Source organism: Scyliorhinus torazame, chromosome 17 (assembly GCF_047496885.1).
Source record: "Scyliorhinus torazame isolate Kashiwa2021f chromosome 17, sScyTor2.1, whole genome shotgun sequence".
In the NCBI taxonomy this organism is placed as follows: Eukaryota; Metazoa; Chordata; class Chondrichthyes; order Carcharhiniformes; family Scyliorhinidae; genus Scyliorhinus; species Scyliorhinus torazame.
The window spans coordinates 51,066,383-51,090,626 of NC_092723.1; the positions used below are offsets into that span (position 1 = coordinate 51,066,383).

At 45.5% G+C, this 24,244-nt stretch overlaps 1 protein-coding gene across 3 annotated transcripts in view; it reads right to left on the minus strand.

Annotated features, from left to right (window-relative positions):
* Positions 1–915: 915 nt before the first annotated feature.
* LOC140393872 (cysteine and glycine-rich protein 1-like) overlaps positions 916–24,244 on the minus strand; it is a 45,774-nt gene continuing 22,445 nt past the window's right edge. For 2 of the 3 annotated variants that reach the window (XM_072480422.1, XM_072480423.1), the window contains exons 3-6: positions 14,209–14,377; positions 8,197–8,326; positions 7,039–7,132; positions 916–4,685 (exon numbers count right to left, since the gene is read on the minus strand). In XM_072480422.1, the coding sequence (XP_072336523.1) occupies positions 4,609–4,685; positions 7,039–7,132; positions 8,197–8,326; positions 14,209–14,377 (470 nt within the window). In that variant the 3' untranslated portion in view covers positions 916–4,608. The remainder of the gene's footprint in view (positions 4,686–7,038; positions 7,133–8,196; positions 8,327–14,208; positions 14,378–24,244) is intronic. The other variant, XR_011935757.1, reaches the window with a different exon arrangement.

The following is a 24,244-nucleotide window of genomic DNA, read 5'->3' on the forward strand; positions in this document are numbered from 1 at the left end:
ATGTGCTTTGGGTACTTATTACTCTGAAATGTTACTTAAATTAAGCCTTCTTACAGAGTCTTAATTAGTTATTTCTAACTTTACAAAATAGATGTGATATGTTTGCAAGTCACCTTATTTCTGTGCTGTAAATGCTGACTGAAAAGGGTGAAATGTTGAACTTGAACTGTACTGCTAATAACGCATGTACATGTTTCAACTAAGCTAACCGGGTTAAGTAGGCTATCAGGAATATGAGACGAGAAGGGAAGAAACAGAGGTAGCGGGATACTCAAGTTATTCATCTGTGATTATTTGAAAGATAACAACCTGGACTTTCCTCTTGTGCAGCACTAGACAATTAGACTATTAATAGACCTCTGCTATAATAAGGACAAAGAACATAGATGTAACTTTGCTTATATTCAGTTTTATCGGACTTTCCTTCACTTCAGAACATAGTGACTACTGTGTATGTATTGTGAACAGCAGTTCTATCTTTGCTAAACTGTATCTTTATTAATGATGGGGTCAAGTTAATTAGCGTTGCAAGTATGTTTAAAACAATTGAGGGATAGAAATTCATCTCAAATGGCGACAGAAAACAAGCAATTTCAGATCAGCTGCCAGTTCAGCAGAGCAACTGCAGTCAATGGAATTAAATGTCAGGCGCTCTTTATGATCAGTGGCCAATCTCCATTCTGAGCCACGACCTTACATTTATTTCTAACCCCAAGATTCTGACTATTACTGGCCTCCTATTATACAATCTGCATCAAATTTGGACTGAGCTGGGTTGAGGCAACTTGGTGTGTAAGGGTAGAGAAGTGTACAAACTGGGTTTTAAATCCTCTAGTTGTTGGATGTAACACTGTACGCAAATTACTGAAGCTTGGCCCAGTTGCCCATAATATTGCGATAAAATCAAGAGGAACATTTGTATTTTGTAGTACGGAACCCAAAGTACCATTTGATTTCTTTATTACTTAAAATCTGCTGCAGTGAGAGACACACAATGAAAGTAAACAAACATTGTGATTTAGCTGTCACAGGCTGCAAGTCTATTTTAATTTGTTACATAAGCACATATATGGTAATATGGTACATATCGCAGGAAGGCAAAATTCCTGCCTAAAAGTAACATTTTTAAAATGATTAGACATTGCAAATAGATGTTTTCATGAGCGCCAAGGTTGTTAAATGCATCAAACAAAAAAAAAACATGATGGAGTAGAGACTCTTCATGGGCTGCAGTAGAAGATTGGCATTATGGCACCTGCCCATTATATACCCCATTTGTTATCCAATTCCACGGAAATCGATAGAATGAATATTAGGCAAGGAGAACTAGATGGGCCAGATATACCATCCATAATGAATTGCTACCTCAGTGGGTTCTGCATGTATCTTTTCTTGGGGGTTTGAGTATAACAAGCAGGCATCACTTACTTCACAAAATCATAAATTCTAACAAGTTCACACAGGGTGATGAGACAAGGCATGATCCCACACGGTTGAGCAGCAATCAAATGTCCCCCATTATAGAATGTCTGACGGGGGGCAAGGGCGGGGGGTGGTGAGGTCGGCATGGTTGGGAAAAGTGGTGAATCCTAAATCCACAATTCCATGAATGTAATGGGGCACCAGGATTGGAAACTTGGATATCTAACACACAAGGCACGCACTCTATTGCTGAGCTTCATCAGCTAGAGATTGGAGTCAGCGAGTTCAAGAGTTTAAAATTATATTCATTTTATAGAGAAAGAAATACTACCACACTACAAAGAGCAATAGGCAAGTCACCCCAAAATCCTTATGTATTTTTTCAAAGCTGTATTATTATTAATAGCATTTGGAAAGCTTCTCCCCAGCCCCCCTCCCGAGGGATATAAGATATTTTGTGAACTAACGCCCTCCTTCTACATTGACATGTTTTAGTCAGTTCCTTCCTGCATGCAGGATTCAACACAGAAGGGAATGTCCGTCCTTCCTATGCTAACAATGGGCGGGACTCTCCGCCACGTCCGCCCAGCGACTGAAGAATCCTGCCCGACATCAATTGAGTTCTCCATTGTATGTGGCTCACCCATGGCGTTCTTGCGGCGGACGGGGCGGGAGAATCCAGCCCAATGTGTTTCTAGCTCAATATTAAAAACTTTGAAATACTTTCTCGGTTATACCAAATTGGCTTTTAAAAAAACATGCACCAAAATGCATAAAAATAAAACAACTGGTTGCTGTGGAAGGAGTCCAGCAGGCTTTTAATAAGTTTTATGAGTTTTAGAAGCTATTGCTTTCATGTACATGATAAAATAAATAAATATGGGCATGTTGAGAAAGATTCATTGCTGTCTTAATTCGGGGTGTTAATGTTAATTTACTATTCAGGTACGGGGGGGAGGGGTTTGGGGGGTTGCCTTTTTAGATTGTGTTTTGTACTTAACCCTGTTGGGTTCTTTTTTCTTTCTCATTTTGTTATTGATATTTTATGAAAACCTTTAATAAAAATTATTTTTTTTAAAAGAGAAAGATTCATTGCTTACAAGCTACAACTGACATTTTATTTGCAAAGTTTTATATGCTATTATAGTCTGTGAATAAGAAATCTACAGTCCAATCTATCTGGAGCTAAATTTACACTTAATTCTCTGGAGGAGAAACACAGGAATTTAACCAAATATATCTTCCAGGATCTCAATTTTAAAATTTAAGAGGATTCTCCTGAAAGCAAAGTACTTGTCGCAGTGAACTTGTTCAGTCATTAGTAAGCATTGTATGAGCTTTGACCATTAAATTACTATATAAAAACACAGTTGGTAAAACTTACTTCAGTAACTAAATCTAAGTAAACTTACTTTATCCATTGTCACACTTTACATTATTTGGAGGAGGGACTTAATGGTAATAAGCAAAACGACTGGGGGTTTAGAAGGGTGTGTAGCTGATACGTGCCAAACCCCACTCTCTGCATTTGTTAGTGTTCTCATACACAACACTCCTCAGGTCAATACACTTTGCAGCGCAACTCATTCATCTCTCCAAGAGCCTCACAGTCCCATCTAAGTTACCAACATTCATCCACATGCTCTTGTCCTCTCACACCCATGCCATAAATACTGGGTGGGATTCTCTGTCCCACCATTCACAGGTTTCGCGGCGGTGCACTGTTCGCTGGCAGTGGGATTCTGTACTCCCGCCACTTGCCCATGGGATTTCCCATTGTAGTCACCCGATACCGCCGGTGGGAAAAGTGAATTGCAACAACCTGAGATTTTGGCCACTGTCGTTTTTTCCTCTCCACACAAGTCATTGAAATCAGTCGCACACTTCTGCTTTCTCGCCTTACAGAGGAAGAGAGTACACAACTTTCCAAGAAGCAGAGGTTCGGGAGGAGGGCAATATCCCGACAGTGACAGGCGACTTCTCAGCCACCAGTAATGCAGACTCACCTGCTCTGCTTGCAAAGAAGTCCTGTTCCATGAGACTGCAGATGTAGGCAGAGACCTGTTGTAGCATCCCAACCTCTGGAAGACACAGAATAAATCATCTGCCTGCAGACCTCTAGTTGGGGGTTTCCCCTCCCTCTCGCTGGATCTCAGTAGCATTACTCTCTGCCATGTGGAGGGGCATTTGGCTGAGAAGGCAGTGTTGCATTGTGTCTTGCCCCTCAGAGGTTCAAGGTGCATCTGCATAAGTTGTTCTTATACAGTGGCAAAAGCTGGCAGCAGAGAAGTGTAGCTGAAGGTGCAGGATAGGTGAAATGCTTTCCAACAATTGCCAATCACCTGTCAAGCAGTAGTTGGATTCTCTGAGAGAAGTGCTTTGACAGTAGTCTCTCCATGACCATGGCAATGATTGGGGTAACTGCTCAAAGCCTTTCCAGCTTGTCAATTTCAGTGAAAATACTCTTCTCACTGCTCACTTGAGGGTGACCAGGCATGGTTACTAGAGGACAAGAGGATGCCGATATCAACGGTGAATTGCTGACAGATTGGGAAACAGGTCTTCTGGCTGAGAAATCCAGAAATGATGGTTAAACAGATTTTGTTTCTTTAGTTAAGTTAATAACTCAGCCAACAAATCCAAAGGGTTGCTCACTTGCCTTCAATTATACCTAACAGAAACCTGGATTGGGTCCCAACACCAATTTCAGTTTAACTTCCCATGCGCATAAAAACTGTCTTCCTCTTGCCCAGGAAAACTCCACCCCCATTCCATTTGGTGGAATAGTGTAGAGCAAAACCTAAGTATGGAGGGGCAAGAATTATAACCGTCACAATCTACCTTGCAAATCCAAATGACCATGTAACCAATCATCACCAATGAATTCAATGCACTAAAATTAAATTCTGGCACCATATTCATTTCCATTTTGTCATATTAACCTGAAAACACTAGTTTATTGGATCTGGATAACCACTGTGCCATTAAAGAAATATAGTATATGAAGTAACTTGTGAAAAGCAATACAGAATTTTTAGAAAACATTTGCAGCTTATAACACACATATAGTGTAGTGACCTGAACTATTACTACTAATGGAACACTGAAATTCAGAAAATACATTGTAGCTAAGATCTACATTGGATTGAAGTGTAGCTTGCTTCAGTTTCAGACTTTCGCTATGCTTCACTGGGTGTTGGCGAGTGCGCCAGCTCCTTGACCAAAGCCAAATCCTTTAGGTCCAAAGTTTTTGCTGTAACAAGCTATGGAAGAATAGAAACTTTGAATTAGGCATACTGATAAAAACAAACTTTGTAATTATTTAATACTCATTTAAAAGATGTATGACTGTATGAAAACAACATCCACACCACTCGTTAACCAGAGTGATTAATTCCAAAAGTTGAAGTTATGTTAGGCGCTGGGCGTCACGGTGGTGCAGTGGTCAGCACTGCTGTCTCACGCCTCCGAGGACCCAGGTTCGATCCCGGGCACGGGTCACTGTCCATGTGGAGTTTGCACATTCTCCCCGTGTCTGCGTGGGTCTCACCCCCACAATCCAAAGATCTGCAGGGTAGGGGGATTGGCTGTGATAAATTGCCCCTTCATTGGAAAAAAAAAAGAATTGGGCACTCTAAATTTATTTTTAAAAGGTTATGTCAGGCGCCAGAAGAAAGTTAAGTGGAATATCTTTACCTAAAGGGTACTGGACATGTGGAATAGGAGGGCCATGGAAACAAATTGTATAAATGGGCTCAGGAGGCAGTAAGATGTTCAATTAATTTAGCTGTGTCCCAAGCCAAGCCCTTGTGACAGCCTGATTATTGTCCAACCTCACTGGATAACAACTAGATGAGGTACAGAAGATCATTGAGGGATAACCACTAAATGAGGTACAGAAGATCATTCATTATTAAGGAACTTCAAGTAATGCTCATTGAATTTGGAGGATGGATAAAAAGGAAATTTAGACTAACGCAAAATACCAAGAGATGTAGATTATTACTATTTCAGATACTTGACAAGTGTGCAGAAATGTATACATTCTCAATCTTTTAGAGATGATTCTGTTAAAAGATTCCAACATTAGGATAATATAATGGGGCAAATTTCCCATACTGTATTTTAACTCAGAGTAACAGTTCTGTCCATCCAAATTAACAGTGTGCCTATATATTACATACACAGAAAAATTGTTCAACATAGATGAGAGGACACATTTAGAAATTTAAATGACCAAGTTTCAATCATGCAATACCCAAGACCTCAACATGCTTGGAGTGGCAATCAGCGTCGGATTGCCACTCCATACCCATTTCCCAAGATCTAAGAAAGGTAGTACTCTCACAGGCTGGCTACTGAAGTCCACGCCCCCTTTCTTGCTGCACTAGCTGCCATAAAGCAGGTAGGTTGAAAGGTCTAACTGATAATGACAGGCGAGGAAGAAGGAAGGTGCCCAAGGTCAGTGGATAGAATTCGGGGTATGGGAAGGATTGGAGGTGGGGGGGCTGGTGTCTCAGGTCAGGTCAGGAGAGGGGTCCATCTGGTCAGGTCGGTGAAGACAGTTGGCACCCCGCTTTGTTGGGTGGGGTTGGGGGTGGGGGGGGGGGGGGGTGGCTGTGGGGGGAAGAGGCCTGTGCGTGGATCGGTCAGGGTCTTTGAAATAGTTATGCAGAAGGCATAGCGGCACAGTGGTTAGCACTGCTGCCTCACAGAGCCAGGGACCGGGTTCGATTCCAGGCTTGGGTGACTGTGGGGAATTTGCACTTTCCAGCCCATGTCTATGTGGGTTTCCTCCAGGTGCTCTGATTTCCTCCCAGAGTCCAAATATGTGCAGGTTAGGTGGATTGGCCCTGCAATAATTGTGGTCATAGGGATAGGGCAGGGTAGTGGGCCGAGATAGGGTGCTCTTTCGGAGGGTCAGTGCAGACTCGATGGGCTGAATGGTCTCCTTCTTCACTGTAGGGATTCTATGGATAGAAGAGGTTTTAATTCTTCTAACTTTTTCTGTGTAAATTTGAGTAACCCTGGTGGAACCATCCAAAATTAATGCTTTAAATCGCTTTTATGAATGGTTCACAGTACAATGTAAAGGTTTACTTGGGAATTTCTGAGCGGGGTTTCCTAGTGCATCTTTCGGGTACCCCAAAAACATTTATGGCAAAAAATGTACACTTGGCGAGAACTTTTCAGAACGTTCGGGGATTGTGGATTGTATATTAAAAAGGGTCCTGCCACCGTAGGAGGTACAGTACTCAGATACTAAGTGGGAACCTTATTTCAAAATGTCTTTGCCTCAGTCTGAACAGGGCAAGACCATCATCTCCCTTTTGAAGTTGTTGCTGCTCATTAACAGGCGAAAGATGTGAAAATTGGGTGGGGAGGAACGTTAGAACATTGTTGAGCTACATTTCTACAGCACGCACAGCAATTTGGCAGCTGAAAGTGTTGCCAACTCAAATTGTGAGAATTATATCTTACAGTTCTTTGTTCTCAAAAAACAAATCCCGGCAATGGACTGATAATGTTAGGAACCTGAATTATTTTACTTGTCTCAGTTTTCTCCAAAGACTGGAACTTTGGAGTTGCAGCTAACAATCAAAAACAGAATCAAACCTTTGCAATAGATCTCGCCATCCTTGTCAGCCAATGTTGTGGACTCCAGGCCTTTACCACATTTAGCACAGCGGAAGCACAGCTTGTGCCAGGCCTAACGTAGGCAAACACAGAGCAATTAATCAATTAAAACTATAAAAACTTTTGCCAGTACTTTCCACACTGCAAGTCCGTCAAAGTTTTCATCCTGCTCACAATGATTACTGCCATGAACCAAATTTCATTGGCACCACTGAAGTGCTATTCATGGCACAAAAGTATAATGGGCAGGTTCTGAGGCAAGGCAGTGGTGCAGGTGGCTGGTCATTAAATCGAATGGATGGGATTCCTCCAAACCCAGATACAATTTCACATTTGGGCAGGCAGGTTCTCACCTATTAAGGTCCTTAGGTGTCCACTTAAGGACTTTATCCTGCCCAGCCTCAATTTGTAGGCTGGCAAGAGCGGGAGTAGGCAGGGTGGAAAGCGAGGTCTCATTTGAAAGCCCCCTCAGAGTTGACCCCTCCCCTCTCAAAAGGCATTGGAGCTCTGGACTTTGACCCCTCCTGCCCCCACAAGGCATTGGAGCCCCAGGATCGCCCTCCAAACCTTCCAGAGCAACCCCTACCCTCCCATTCCGGGACTCTAGGGCATATCTTTTCAAAGGTCCTGGGGCTTAGTCCCAGGCAGACATTCAGTACCACTTCCAGTCACTGCAGTGTTGCACCTGGCTGGGCTGATGAGCTGTTTGCAAATCAGATAAATGTCAGTGGAAATTCGAGAGTTGGCGGAGCGTTGATCGCTTGCCTTCCTTTAAACTCTATCCATTATATGGCTGATGGAAAGAAAATGTCTTGGCCATGTGGAGAAAAAAAACACAATAGAAGACAATAGGGTTTCATCATTCTGGTTTCTGCGAGATAAAAATCACCTTTCAATCTCAATCTATTTATTTCAAATTATGAATTCAAATTAAATTTTGCAAAATGCAACTTCCTGTGTCACTTTAGTTTAAACTTGAATTGTGGGATAATTTGAATCATTTGAACAAAAGGAATGTATGACTATTTTTAAATAATATTTTTATCTTCTATCCTCAATTTGCATAACTGTGCAAACAAAAAGCCAGAACAGAAAAGAGTGCATACCAATTTCTATTACTTTCGAGATTTCCATTACCTTGCCAGCTCCAATAATTTTCTCAGCAGCATAAACTGACTGTCCACACCTCGGGCACTTTTCCGAACTCCCAAACTTCTGAGCAAACTTGGATTCATTGACATTGGTCGTGGGGCAATGAGGTGAAGCCCTGTAAATGCAAAATTCTGCGCTGAAAATAGGAAGCTATGAAATCATCAAATTAACCATCATGAATCACAAACGGAGTCATAGAAAACTTCATCCTACTTTCCCATTTCCGCAACCTCCGGCTAAGCTCACCTTTGAATCTATTTTTTAAAATATGTGTGCACATTTTTAAAATGTATTTTTTTGGTTTACGTAGTAATCCAGAAGAGACGGTGTGGAAAGTTAACTTAGCTTATTTGTAGCTCAAAATACTTTGACATACAACAATGAAGCCCCAGCCCGGGGCTACCAGAACTACCAGTCCAGATTCGGACCGAAATTTAAAGGGCTGAGTTTACAAGCTCCAGCCGGGTGACTAGGCCCATTGCCCGCAAACCTCTTACTCCATGAGCGCCACGGGGACATCTGTTATTGATCGATACCCCATGATACTTGTGGGGGTTATCACAGTCTACATAGTAAAAACTAAGTTCCAAGGTTAGTTGGTCAGTGTTTTAGCACTATTGAGTCGGGACAAAAATGCTTAAATCCTCATTGATCCATGGCAGCTGGAAGGAGTTGGGGGTGCGGCCTGATCTTCAGTGACACAGCCACTTTTGAAAGGTCACCTGCCCTGACCAGTGTATACGTACGGATGGTGGCTGCTTACGATGATATCAATCTGTCTGCATGTCTTGGCCCTGAGGCGTAGGTTATCAAAGTCCAATTTCAAGAGTCGCAAGGCGTTTTCATGCAGGCATTGGAGGCACACCAGGAGGTCCTTGTTGCAGGGAGAGCACTGTTGATCGAGCACATTTAATCCCGTCTTCGCGGCCGGGGCTGGATTGGCCTCCTGACACCTGGTCCTATTCCCGATGTCGGTCGAGAGGGGTTAAGGATGGCTGACATCGTTCGTTGGGTCTTCATCACCCCCCCCCCCCCCCTGCTTCCCGGAGCCTGGATTGTTGGCCACCCAGCTTTGAGTGAGACAGCATGTTGGAAGCAATGATGTTTCATGCTTTGTCGTTGGTATTCATGAAAGATCCTGAAGATTGCTCATCATTTTTGATCCTGCTTTATCCTTGATTCTACTTTCTTTGTGAGGTAGTTGAGAAGTCTTTATCCTGATGACGGTCTCGGATGTTATCCTAGACTTTGCTCCCTGAGAATTGTATTGTCTGTTGATGTTGTCAATATATTTACTTGAGGGAAGTGAATAATTTTGGTGTGATGTCCTGCACAGTTAGTTATCCTGATTTGATAGCTTCATATCATATAATGCTGAATGTTGAGTTTAGGATTTGTACTCAGTCTCTTTATCCTAATGTATGCTTGGTGGGAGGCTGAGCAGATCTGGAGCGTGAAGAAGGGTGGAGTTGGTAGCATTAGTTCTGTCCTCACTATGTTTGAGGAAGGTCACTCCACCCCCCCGGGTGTGAGGTAGTGACTGAATATTGTTTAGCGCTTTCCCTTTCTAGGCCCAAGCAGACAGTGTGTTATCCTGTTGAGGACTGGGGCTTGTGTAGCTCCCCGTTAGGGACGGGTCAGTCGTTTCTCCTGTTCTGGGTTGCTAAGTGTGGATGGTAACCTTTGTGGCTTAGTTCTCCTGACTTTCTATTTGGCAATGGTGCCAAATTACGACAAGCTCTGCTCCGGGATCAGTGATCAGCATCCTACTACTTCCCAGAAGGGTGTATCCTTTTTATTCTATGGGTAACCCTGGTCCTCCCCTTGTCATCCTGCAGTTATTACCACGTTTACCTCTTGTGGCCTGGGCCTGGAGAAGACTGTGATTTGAGCTGTGAGTGTGAGTCAATTTCCTCTTCAGGGGCGGGATTCTCCCCCTACCTGGCGGGGCGGGGGTCCCGGCATGATGGAGTGGCGGGAACCACTCCGGCGTCGGGCCGCCCCAAAGGTGCGGAGGTCTCCGCACCTTTAGGGTCCAAACCCTCACCTTGAGGGGCTAGGCCCGTGCCGGAGCGGTTTCCGCTCCACCGGCTGGCGGGAAAGGCCTTTGGCACCACGCCAGCCGGGCCAAAAGTTCTTTGCCAGGCGACGCGGGTCCGCGCATGCGCGGGAGTGTCAGCGGCTGCTGACGTCATCCTCGCGCAGGTGCAGGGGAGGTGGTCTCTTCCACCTCCGCCATAGTGAAGACCATGGCGAAGGCGGAAGAAAAAGTGTGCCCCGACGGCATAGGCCCGCCTGCAGATCGGTGGGCCCCGACCGTGGGCCAGGCCACCGTGGGGGGCCCCCCAGGACCCCGGAGCCTGCCCGCGCCTTGTCCCACCGTTCAAAAGGTGGTTTAATCCACGCTGGCGGGACAGGCATTCCATCAGCGGGACTTCGGCCTATCGCGGGCCGGAGAATTGGCGGTGGTGGGCCCGCCGACCGGCGCGGCGCGATTCCCGCCCCCGCCGAATCTCTGGTTGTGGAGACTTCGGGACACGGCGGGGGCGGGATTCACGGCAGCCCCGGCGATTCTCCGGCCCGTCGGGGGTGTCGGAGAACCCGCCCCAGCTCTGGGATCCTCAGGATATTGTTTTCTTCTTTCTGCCATTTTGTTTTGTAGCTATGGATACGATGTAGGCCTGTGATGTTGCCTGTATCCTGGTGCAGATGGGTCTTACGAAGGGAATATATTGGAGATTTTGTCCCCGATTCATCAGATCTTATTTGTTCCCATTCTTGCATTGGCTATTGTTGTGCGCTGTACCTGGTGTACATTGTTACCTGGGGCTATCCTTTTCTTGTTTTGTTGACAACTCCAATAAAAAGGACTACTTTTGTTTTTTATAAGTGACTCAACCAAACAGAAGATTAGTTGGGGCTGGTTTAGCACAGGGCCAAAGAGCTGGCTTTTAAAGCAGATCAAGGCAGGCCAGCAGCACGGTTCAATTCCCGTACCAGCCTCCCCGAACAGGCGCTGGATGTGGCGACTAGGGGCTTTTCACAGTCACTTAATTTGAAGCCTACTTGTGACAATAAGTGATTTTCATTTCATTTTTCATTTCAAGATGATTCTGTTTTACATAAGAAAAACAATCACATGCATGATGTCCTGTAATATACTCACAGCATGGCAAGCTTTTCATGAACTCATATGTAAATATATGGTCGTATCTTACTCAACTAAGAACATAAATTACATAATAAACAAAATGTAAACAATACGGACTTGGTTAAGTTGCGCTGCCCCAGATTGAACTGTTCTTCATTTTAAAATTCTGGTTTAAATCCTAAATCCCATTTAGTCTTGAGGACAATGAGGCCACATGAGAAAAAAAATCTCTGCAAGTCTTGTACTGTTAGTGAACATTTCATGCACCATTTCTCCATAAATGATGACACTCGAGGTGATTGTCATGGTCAATAACTGTGAAATATTTCAGTGCTGATAAATGGAAACAGGTTTAGGCAAGAGGCTAACTCAAAGACTAACATCAATGTCACTTCAATTGTTATCGAAAGACTGTTTTCCACTGGGCTCTTGTGGGATACCCTCCATTTTTGGGATGTAGGTTTTGGGCAGCACAGTGGCACAGTGGTTAGCACTGCTGCCTCATAGCACGGGCGAGGGATCAAGGTTAAATTTGGGATCTGGGTGACTGTCTTGAGTGGAGTTTGCACTATCTCCCCATGTCCTCGTGAGTTTCCTCCCACAGTCCAATGATGTGCAGGTTAGGTGAAATGACAATGCTATTGTCCAGGGATGTGTAGTTTAGGTTAAGAGGTTATTGAGATAGGGTGGGGAAGTGGGCTTGGGTGGAATGCTGTTTCAGGGGTCGATGCGGACTCGATGGGCCAAATTGCTTCCTTCTGCACTGTAGGTATTCTATAATAAAATGTCCAATATCCCAGCTATGGTTGGGAACTCATTCCCCAACAAGGGAAAACATTCATCTGCCAACCATTCATTTATCACTTGAGAAATGGGCAACTCGCAGTTAGAAGTTAGTGTGTGCAGGGGTGTTGGATCCTGTCAGATGTCATTTTCAGCTTGGTCTCCAAATGTAACAGCAGCATAGTGGCTCCCCTCAGGCACAAGGCTGCTCAGAATGCAAATCCGAATCCTATTTGTACAATGCTACATTCAAATTTTGAGATGCAAAGGCGTGGACTGTTATTTTTGGAAGAGTTCATGGGGACATTAAGCGTCTGCAAAAAAAGACAACGTGGCCCGTTGCCAGCCCATGTTCCATCTGGGATCGACAAGCCAGCTTAATCTGTCAACCTGCCCAGCATAGGAGCTGGTGGAGTCTTCCCAGAGAGCTACAGCAGAGTAGCCATTCAGCACCTGATTCACTGACAGCATTCAAATGAGGCTGACACACAAATGAGTCAGGCTTCGTGGGACGAGCTTCAAGCAAACACCACACTGACATTCGGCAGATCCTCCACACTCAAGGCAAAACAGCTTGAGAATTCTATTTTTTTGTTGATTAAACTGGGTTGATTTATTTGTTCCCAATTCACCCCTGAAAGGAATCGGAATAAAACTCAGCAACCCCCCATTAATTTCCTCATTGCTGGGTTAAACTTATTTGGTTGGTTTCAAAGTGGAATTAAAACTCAACAAAGCTACCATTAGTTGCTTTCTATTCGCCTAACTTTGTTGAAACTCATCAGGAATATCAGGCGCGATCTTCCGGCCACGCTGCGCTGGAAAAGCATCTCACAATGCAGTGTGGCCGGTGAAAGCCCGTAGACCCCTATCCCAGGATCTACCTGGCTCGCAAAAGGAGAATCACTCCCACAATGGGCGGGATCACTTTTTGGTAAATCTGCATATTAGAGCAAGGCAGTAAGCCATAAATGGGGACCAGACAGAACGGCACTTGTGGGGGACTCAAGGGATCGGTGGCCCCCAGCTGCATGCCCTTTGGGCAGGGTGATACCTGGCACTGTTGGTGCCATCTGGGTACTCTGGTAGTGGCACCCTGGCAGTGCCAGCCTGGCACCATGGCAGTGTCAGCCTGGGTACCAGCCAGGCACCGCCAAGGTTCCCAGGTGGCACTGCCATTGGACAGAGGCACTGCCAGGTTGTCACTGCCCAGGTACAAGCTGGCATTTTTTATCTGCATGCGATTGGGACAGGGTTGCCCACTGTGGGTGGGCAACCCTCTCCCATGTTGCGTTTGGGCTGGGGGAGGTCATGGATTTTTTTTGTGGGCGTCGGAGATCTCTTGCTACAATGGTGAGTTCCGGCGAACGGACCACCCCGTTATACAAAATGGGGCTATGTGCAACTTCAGCCACACGTTCCCCATTTAGGCCCCTTATTCAAAGTGTGTAGCGTTGAATAGCCATGTTTCTCGGTACTGTGAGTGCCGGGAAATACGTGGCTAAACATCCTTTTGGGAATGTCGCGCCCATCTTTTGCAACCCGGAATTGAGAAAAAAGTGCTTTAATTTTAAACTTGTTATTTCATTTAAAATTAAAATGTTATTGTTTTAAGCATCCTCGAGGCAAGGTTAAATAAAACTATCAAGTAATCTAGACAGCTTCGTTGGAGGTTTGAATAAAAGACCTTCTGTTGAGACATGACAGAGAACAATTTAAACTGAAAAAGAGCAGAAAGGACCGTTGAGACCTATGATAATGCGCAAGTGATTAAGTTACCAGAAGACTCAGATCATGATCACCTCAGCAGTTAATTACGTAAATTATCAGCCTGAAAGCTCATTTACCGCAAGTGGAAATTGGGAACAGGTGAGACTGCTGAGAGATAGCACAAACAGAAATGGATAAAAAGAGGGTAATGTATCCTATAAAGCAATAATAACCATATGTGTTAAAAAAAAAATTAGCAGGAGAGAAAGGGATCATTTGACAAAAGCCTTGGCTGCATCTTGCTCATCTCACTGTAACATTGCAATAAAGGCAGCAGATTGAACTTCACTTACTGCACAGGTTTTATTCCCTGATTTGCTCCAGTGTCCATGTTCAGAGTACCTGCACCTTGGCCATAACCATATCCTTTGGGTCCATACTTTCTCCCGTAGCATGCTTTGCAATATATTTCGTCTCCATGCACAGCTAATGTGGTGCTATCAAGGTTCTTCTTACAGGCCACTGAAAACAAACCAGAGGATTGTTAATAGATGGGAGTCTTTCAGCACCTGGTGGATGGAATGTAGCATAGAAGCGAGCAAGGTGAAATACCTAACCACTGATATATCCAAAAACAGGTTTTTGCACATAGCGGCAAGATCTGGTATGTCGCCACACATTTCTGAATGGCAGAGGCCCACTGTTGAATAATTCCCTACCTTGAAAAAAGTACTTCACTCATTTCACTTTTTAATTGTACACACACAGCACATTCCTATTGTCTTAGATTTTGAGGCTCACCAGAAAAATAATTATCAGGACATCAGGGGCGGGATTCTCCGCAATCGGCGCGATGTCCGCCGACCGGCGCCGAAAATGGCGCGAATCAGTCCGGCATCACGCCACCCCTAAGGAATTCTCCGCACCTTGAGGGGCCGAGCCCTCACCTTGAGGGGCTAGGCCCGCGCCGGAGTGATTTCCACCCTGCCAGCTGGCGGGAAAGGCCTTTGGTGCCCCTCCAGCTGGCGCAGAAATGACTTTGCCGTGCGACACGTGCGCGGGAGCGTCAGCGGCTGCTCACGGCATCCCCGCGCATGCGCAGTGGAGGGGGTCTCTTCCGCCTCCGCCATAGTGAAGACCATGGCGAAGGCGGAAGGAAAAGAGTGCCCCCACGGCACAGGCCCGCCCGCGGATCGGTGAAGATTATTTCCCAAGCTTAGTTCAAACTCCATTAAACCTTCATAATTAAGAACATTACATTTTTTGGATGAAACTCTATAGTTCAGAACTTGCTGTGCAAATTTATTTTGGCTAAGCTAAGCTATGACTTTCTGCCAGTGCAGTAAAAGTTTGAAAAGCTTCATGTTTTACAGGTTGAAAGAAACATTATTTACATGGCCAATACCAGCTGCACCCTTAAAGTGCTATTTTGAGACTCTTCAGAAACACTTCTTCCTACGTTATTAGGGCAAGACATTCTAGTCCTTAAACAAAAATATTAAGTTTATCCGCAGTGTTAAATTGCCTGCCATGTAGTTAATTTGTTTCCCCAAAGGGCACAATTCACCCCTTTTGAACCTAAGTGCTCCCACCAGCAGGGAATCAGGACCGTTAGACACTGGCTCTGGGAGCAATGCTGACGTCCCATTCAATGGTACTTTCAAATTTCTTTGCAAAGGATCGGGTTTTTTGTTGGACTCGAGAGGGCAGGACCAAACCTCGCTGACAGGTCCCTCTCCTCAGAAATCGGGGCACCACTCTGTCCCCCAAGCCCCTTCAGACACTGCCTCCTTCTGGTGCCAATCTGGCACCTTTGACTCCAAGGGAGGGTGGAGGGCAAGGGGGTGAATACCCTCCTTACACTTGCCTCCACGCTGCCCAGGAGGGTCCTTCAGAAGAAGTGGGGATTGGGAGTCTTTCCCAGGATGGGGTTGTTTGGCAAGTCTTCCCATCGTTAGCGTTGAAAATCATTAAAATCGCTCCCGCCCCGCCAGCTGGCGGGAAAGGCCTTTGGTGCCCCCGCCAGCTAGCGCGGAAGTGTCTTTGCCGTGCGGCGCATGCGCGGGAGTGTCAGCGGCCGATCACTGCATCCCCGCGTATGCGCAGTGGAGGGGGTCTCTTCCGCCTCCGCCATAGTGGAGACCATGGCGAAGGCGGAAGGAAAAGAGTGCCCCCACGGCACAGGCCCGCCCGCGGATCGGTGGTCCCCGATCACGGGCCAGGCCACCTTGGGGGCACCCCCCCGGGCCAGATCGCCTCGCGCCCCCCCAGGACCCCGGAGCCCGCCCGCGCCGTCTTGTCCCGCCGGTAAGAGAGGTGGTTTGATTCTCGCCGGCGGGACAGGCATTCCAGCAGCGGGACTTCAGCCCATCACGGGCCGGAGAATCGCCGGGTGGGGGGGGGGGGCGCCAACCGACGCGGCGCAATTCCCACTCCCGCTGAATATCCGGTGCCGGAGAATTCGGCAACCGACGGGGGCGGGATTCACGGCAGCCCCCGGTGATTCTCCGACCCGGCGGGGGGTCGGAGAATCCCACCCACGATAACTCTCTCTCAGAAGAGGCTGATGTGAAGCCAAGGGCCTCTCCTAGAAAAGCTATGAGTAAGATATACTGCTGAGCTGCAAAAAAAGATCATTACAAGCTGTGGACCAGAGAATTTAAACTGCACTCATACTGTGAAGAAGGTGCGCTGAAGAACCTATCAACTGAAACAAGGGTGTTTGTCTTTTGACCTTAAAATTGTATTATTTTTACCCCCTTTCCACCCCTCTGTGTTTGTCTGCCTTGTATGTGTGTGTGGATAGAGGGCAGTTAAGAGGGGAGTCAGGTATTAGTTTGACATTAAGCAGGTGTGGTTACTGTATATTTCATATTTGTTCCAGTTATAAATAAACAGTAATTGTGTTTAAATTTATAAAGCGGGTGACAGTAATTATTGGGCAGCCAATGGCCAAAGCTTTTGGGTATTCTTATACGAATTATTGGTGAATTCACTTGTGTTGTGACTCTGGGGCATGTGGGGCTGCAATTGACTGTGCAGTAGCCCAGGATTTTGTAACACAAGAAATGAGGTGTACAGGGAGCTGTCAAATAATGCGTAAGAAACTTGGCATTTCTTACGGACATAAGTGTCAAATTGAGTGAGCTGAAACGCGAACTGCAGGGGAGGAGCGGAGACTTGTCACACATGATCAGTACAGCGAATGTGTTCAAGTTGAAACTGGGCCTGTGATCCTCTCAGTTAAAGGACAATATTACTGAGCATTGCCCAAATCTGGAGAAAATCCAATAACGGGTCAAACAGAAAGGGTTCCGACCAAACAAATTTGGTGACTACCAGTGAACAAATTGAAAAAGAAATTCAACAGACAATTTCAAGAGTTAGACAAGATGGAACAAAACACACTATGTTTATCTCAAATCCTTTTCAAGTTGCATTGGACAACAAACAGCACAATTTCAGCAGGTTTTTGAACAAAGCAGTGGACTTGACATGGAAATCATTACTGAGCAAAATGGCAGAGAGCCGAAAGCTAGGTCAAGGGACAAAGACTTTTGGGGACTTATGGACAGAGAGACGTAACCTCTTCTGACATCCTGCGTACTAGAGGTGAAGGCCTACTTTGCTTCCACAGATATCTGTGAGATGGCTTTTTCCCAGATGAAAATCACCAATCCAAGTATCGCACTCATTTCACAGATGCCCATCTGATGGACTATATGAGACTGGCCATCTCAAACTACGACCCAGACTTAACAGATAGTGTGTAAGTACAGGTGCCACTCTAAGAATAGGGGAGTGTTATGCATAGCATACATTTTTGGGGGTGGCGGTAAAGTCAAATTTTTAAGAGTAGATCTTGTGCTCTATTTAGATTCTAAAAGTGATCTTGTGCTTTAAAAGGTTGGACACCACTGAGCTACGATACATATAATTTATATTAGAGGAAACAGTAAGCAAGATAAGCTTTTACAACTCATTAGCACATTTATGTGCGAATTCTCTATTGATTTTCACATTTGGAGTTCTGTACTTTTAAACAAGTTTCTTTATTTTCTACCTAAAACTCAGCTTCACACATACATCAAGGACTCCATGGAGTCTGGTCTCATTTTCATCATGCATTCCTTAAATGCCAAAGTCGTGTCACAAACGCTAAACATTAAAACAAAATTCCAGATTTCTGAAGTTCCTTTCAATTAGCTTTCATTTTCCCCAGAAAGGGTGGATTCAACAGGAATAGCTTCAATCTTGAGAATAAAGGAGCGAGCTGACAGCATCAGCTGGAATGTTTTTCTGATCCTTCATGCAAAATTTAATTTGGCTGTGATCACACTCAAATACCATGATCCTCCGAACATTACTAAAATGAGGGAAATATTTCGAAAGCATATGGTGAACTATAATTTGCAGCTAGATTAGTTTAGCTAGCATGCCTTCCAAAACCCATCCTTTTAAATAAGCTGCTTGTGTAAAACATTTAGATTCAACGCAGAGTCTTTGCTCGTTAAAGCACTCCAGTATCTTGGCTTACCTTTCAACCCATACATGACAGTCAAACAGACTTTTAAAAAAATCAATTATGGTTAATATTCAACATTAAATTGGGAAATCCTAAATTGGAAAACACCAGTTGGAAAGTTTCCCAACAGCTGGATATCCAGGAAAGAAAGTGTGCTGCAGACAGTAGAAAATGTCAGCTCCTGTCTCAACATTTAATCCACATTACGTTAGTTTCAATAATATTTGACTTTACAAACTCAGGGCATGGTTTTCATTTGGGTTCCGACAGTGACTGGGTGTCATACTTCACCTATGGCACATTCCATTCTGCAAAACCGCAACACAGATAACGGCTCGCTAGGTGTGTGTAAACCAAGTACAGATAAATGTTCTGCTGGATGAGAACTGGTTTATGGACAGGAATCTCCATTACACCAATCCATACAATTTCAGATCACAAGCAGTGTTTACCACTGAAAAGTTGCCCAAGTCTTTATGTTCCAACAGTACCTACCATTACAGTCAGATAAAAATAGAGTACTTTGGTGCAATAAAGTTAACCATACTTGGCACATGAACCAATCTGCAACAGCTGGCAACTGTAGCTATTTTAATTCAATAAATATGTTGAAATGGGGCTTGTTAAACTGATTAAACTGTAGAAGTTTGTTGTTCTCAAAACTAACGTTATGCTAATTAAAAAGCCAAGCATTACATTAAAAGGTCTGTATTTAATGTGATGTAAAATATTAAAGGAACAGAAATTGCAAGTGTTCACTGAACCTCATTACAACCTCAGAGGTTTTAAATTTTGTGGTAGCTCAAATGTACAATTGAGGAAAATTATCAAGTTAGTGATTGGTTGGGCTCTGGACAGACATGGGGAAAATGTGCAAACTCCATTAAATGTGGGTATTAAAAGAATCCATCACTGACGAAAGATATATCATAATAATAATGTTTATTGTCACAATTAGGCTTACATTAACACTGCAATAAAGTTACTGTGAAAAGCCCCTAGTCACCACACTCCGGCACCTCTTCGGGTACACAAAGGGAGAATTTAGAATGTCCAAATTACCTAACAGCAGAGGCGCGATTCTCTGACCCCCCACTGGGTCGGAGAATCGCTGGGGGCCAGCGTGAATCCCGCCCCCGCCGTGTCACGAATTCTCCGCCACCGGTGATTTGGCAGGGGCGGGAATCGCGCCGCGCTGGTCGGCGGGAATCCCCAGGCCATTCTCCTGTCCGCGATGGGCCGAAGTCCCGCCGCTGTCAACCCACGCCAGCGTGGATGGAACCACCTTTGGGACGGCGGGACACGGCGGCGCGGGCGGGCTCCGGGGTCCTGGGGGGGTGATCTGGCCCCGGGGGGGTGCCCCCACGGTGGCCTGGCCCGCGATCGGGGCCCACCGATCCGCGGGCGGGCCTGTGCCGTGGGGGCACTCTTTTCCTTCCGCCTTCGCCATGGTCTCCACTATGGTGGAGGCGGAAGAGAACCACTCCACTGCGCATGCGCGGGGATGCTGTGAGCGGCCGCTAACGCTCCCGCGCATGCGCCGCCCGGCAAAGTCATTTCCGCGCTGGCTGGCGGGGCACCAAAGGCCTTTCCCGCCAGCTGGCAGGGTGGAAATCAGTCCGGCGCGGGCCTAGCCCCTCAAGGTAAGGGCTCGGCCCCTCAAGATGTGGAGAATTCCGCACCTTTGGGACGGCGCGATGCCGGACTGATTCGCGCCATTTTTGGCGCCGGTCGATGGACATCGCACCGACTACGGAGAATCCCGCCCCACGTCTTTCGGGACTTTTGGGAGGAAACTCACGTAGACACAGGGAGAACATGCAGACTCCACACAGACAGTGACCCAAGCCGGAATTGAACCTGGGTCCCTGGAGCTGTGAAGCAACACTGCAAACCACTGTGCTACCATCGCATCTCAGTTGTGAGAAGGCCCCCTCATATTTGGAGCACCACCCGCCTCCCCCACCCTTTCCCAGACCTTAGAGCTCCAGGTCTCCCAACCCCACTGGCCTGCCCACTTTCTCAAAATTGCCCCTCTCCCGGTCACCCAAGGGAGTCACCTACTCTCCTGCCCCACGACCCACCTTTTCAATAGTCTCAGGACTTAGTTCCAGACAAAGTACTGCAGTACCTACTCTGGTCCGATGGGAGAGCTGATGGCCAAACTGATTGGCCAAAAGCTCTCATGGGCGGAACTTCCTTCCAAGGGTGGACAGAAGCCCTGCCCAATCCCAGTTCAAGTTAAATGGGTAGTGGGAGTTCGAGAGTAGAATTAGGTTGTTCATTAGGCACTGACTCTCAGAATTGAGAACGATCGGCACTCGCCATCCTTAAAATCCTACCCTGCAGTTCAATTTACCCAGGATAGGAGATTGGGCAATATGTGGCAAACATAGGTAGAATAATGCATCATAGTTTGGGGAAAATCATGGACCGGGAAGGCCATGAAAATCATTAAATGTCCACAGGGGTTGAAATTTTCCATCCTCATTTGCCGCTGAAAGTGAATGGAGCTTTGGCTGGAGAGCCAAATTTTCCATTTCCACTTGCAATGGGGTCTCGCCACAGGCAAGACCAGAGAATCCCTCCCAGAGTGACTGCTAAAATACAGATTTCAGTTATATTACTAGGACATCACAAAGGATGCCAGAATTCCCTTGCTGTTTCCAGGCTTTCTGCTTTCTTGGGATGGCATTGGCAATTTTCGCTGGGAAACACATGGTAAAGCAACTTGCAGCTCACGCGCAACTTTAAACAGCTTCCCCTTGGTGATGTTGTGATTCGGAAGCCAGTCCACAACCTGCCAGTTGGTCACCACATTCACATGTGGCTATCTGTTAGCCACTGCGAACAAGGATGCGAATTCCCCAGATGTAGCCTCTGAATGAAGACAGGAAGTTGCACTAGTTTCCATTTTGCTCAGCGGCTGTGACGATCTGTTGTTAGGAATGAAAGCAAAGAGCTTCTGGTGATACGGTGCCATCTGAGGGCTAGAAAATGGTTGATTCCTCATTGAACAGAGTTTATACTGGTCACATGTCCTGCTGGGATCGCTGCGCTAGCCATATTGGCTAAAGGATAACTATGGGCAAGGCCACTGCAGAATTTCCTCCTATAAATGGTGCCATGCGATCTATTAATGCCCACCCAAGATGGTTAGGATCTGGGTTTAATATGTCACATTGGAAGATGGCACCCTGTGCAATACTCTCTTGGTTAAAAACTGTCTCAAAATATCCTTCACATTTAAATATTGCAGATAAATTCTAGAAACTAAAATATATGTTGTGCCAAGTCACAAACAAAAAAATCAAGCAATGCCAAATTATATATTTGAAATAACACCAGCACTATAATAATAATCTTTATTAGTGTCACAAGTAGACTTACATTAACACTGCAATTGAGTTACTGTGAAAATTCCCAAGTCGCCACACTCCAGCGCCTGTTCGGTACACTGCGGGAGAATTCAGAATGTCCAATTCACCTAACAAGCACGTTTTTCGGGACTTGTGTGAGGAAACTGGAGCACCCGGAGGAAATCCACACAGGCACGCGGAGAACATTCAGACTCTGCACAGACAGTGACTCACGCCGAGAATCGAACCCAGGTCCCTGGTGCTCTGAAGCAACAGTGCTAACCACTGGGCTAACGTGCTTTTCAAATACATGGGAAAATGCACAAAATACAATAAAACCTCAGTTAGTTTTTAAAACTGAGACTATAGAGAGGTTAAAAAAAATACAAGCATTATAAAATTTTGATTAAATTTAATATTGATGGCTGGTCTTTAAAAGGTTAAGAAGTAAGTCATTAGTCTCAAATGTGCATTTCATATCTATCTCGATGTGAACCTTTTATGTTGTACATCAGCAGGCAGTTAGTTACACTTGGGAATTTCCTTTATTGCTCTAGCCCTCCAATTTCTTTTAAAGCTGTTTATAAATTAACTTCCTCAGGTCTCCTGTTCATTGTTTCTCCTTCCTCTAATCTTCTCCTATGCAGGCTACTGAGCTGATGTGAGCTACAGCATCAGCCAAGGGCTGTCACAAGAAATGCCGTCGCTTACCAGAGTGCATTCAAACCATGAAAATTCAAGTTTGCTATCCTTTGTCTAGATAAAGGCAATATGGTGAACATTTCCAGTTTGATTTTGAAATGTGACTAATTAAATCTTGGCAATAATCTAATATTCCAGGGACAGGCATTAGCCAAGAGATTCTTGACATATGGAGGCAATAAAGGAGTGTTTGGGGATCTGTGGCATCAAACCACAAGTGAACAGAGCTTGACAACTCCCCAACTGCTAAGAGGATGAAAGTTGTTCATCGGGGCTTTTTATTTTGTAGCACATAGATTAGGAATACCAAGAACCAGATATTTCCAAGCACTCAGCACAGGAAATGAACACTTACTGTTCAGCCTGTTTAGGTGCTATGCAGTAATGTAAACACCAGCACTTCATAACATCAGTAACCAGAAATGTTTGGTCAGCAACATTTCAGCTTACACAATTTCTATTAAGCAAACATAACACTGTCAATTATGAGTTGGGTGGATGGGCGACACTATAGCATAGTGGTTAGCAATGTTGCTTCACAGCGCCAGGGACCCAGGTTCAATTCCCAGCTTGAGTCCCTGTCTGTGCGGAGTCTGCACATTCTCCCCGTATCTGCATGGATTTCCTCCAATGCTCCAGTTTCCTCCCACTAGTCCTGAAAGAATTGCTTGGTAGGTGAATTGGACATTCTGAATTCTCCCTCCGTGTACCCGAACAGGCTCCAGAGTGTGGCAACTCGGGGATTTTCAAAGTAACTTCATTGCAATGTTAATATCAGTCTACTTGTGACACTAACAAAGATTATCATTATGTGGGAGGGAGGGAAGTAGATGATCAAGAAAGATGGAAGGAATTGGTGGTGAGTTTTGTGCTCAACAAGCCAAAAGATGCCACTGACTTTAATAATATTGGCATTGCCCATAGGTTAACAACATCAGGTATTTCCTTTGTTACCATCAACTGTAAGAGTCATTCCTGGTTATTTCCTTTGTTCCCATTTATCTTATGGTTTTGGTCTGAGGACCCATAATCAGGATGTTCATTTTGGCAGAAAATTCAAAGTTGAAACAGCCTGCTTGCCAGGTCACTGTGCTCCCACATTTTGAATTTTGGCGAGGAGAAACCAGACTCCTTGGCACTGAGTGGAACTTAGGAACCAGCTTTGGAAGGACTTGGTTCGATTGGATAACTGACAACCAGTGGATTGGCCATGGACAGTGATCTGCCTGATAATAGTCAATGACTGGCTCCTGCGTGATGCTTTCTGGGAGAATTTCACAGAAGTGTTTAGACCTTGGAAGTGAAAAACCTGCTCTGTTGTTCTGAAAACAGTGAATGCCTGGCACATTTTTGCTGTGAACCTGCAATGATGCTGAGTCTGCAGGGAAAGTAGACAATTTTGACAGAGAAAACCATCTCAAGATTCGAAGGCAGAAGTACCAATACGAAAGTCTGAACTTAAAAAGACAGTGGGCTGGTTTCTCCAAAAATGGGGCTATGTCCCCAAGCCTGCGTAAAAGCGCTGGTGTTTCACTCCCCAGTTTCCTGCAAAAAACAAAGAGCTATTCACTTACCTTGAAGGGGTTGGCAGGGACCCGGTGTAATTCACGCAGCGTTGGCTGCAGATACGGGCTCCCGCGCTTCCGGTTCAGAGTCCACGCATGCGCACGGCGGCGGCCTCACCGAGCGGACTCGGACCGCGGACCAAGACCACGAAACAAGGCCTCCCCGATCGGCCGCACACCGATGCATCAGACCAGTCTGATTGCTGCCCCGGCTGCCCGTACGCCCCCCTCCTCCCCC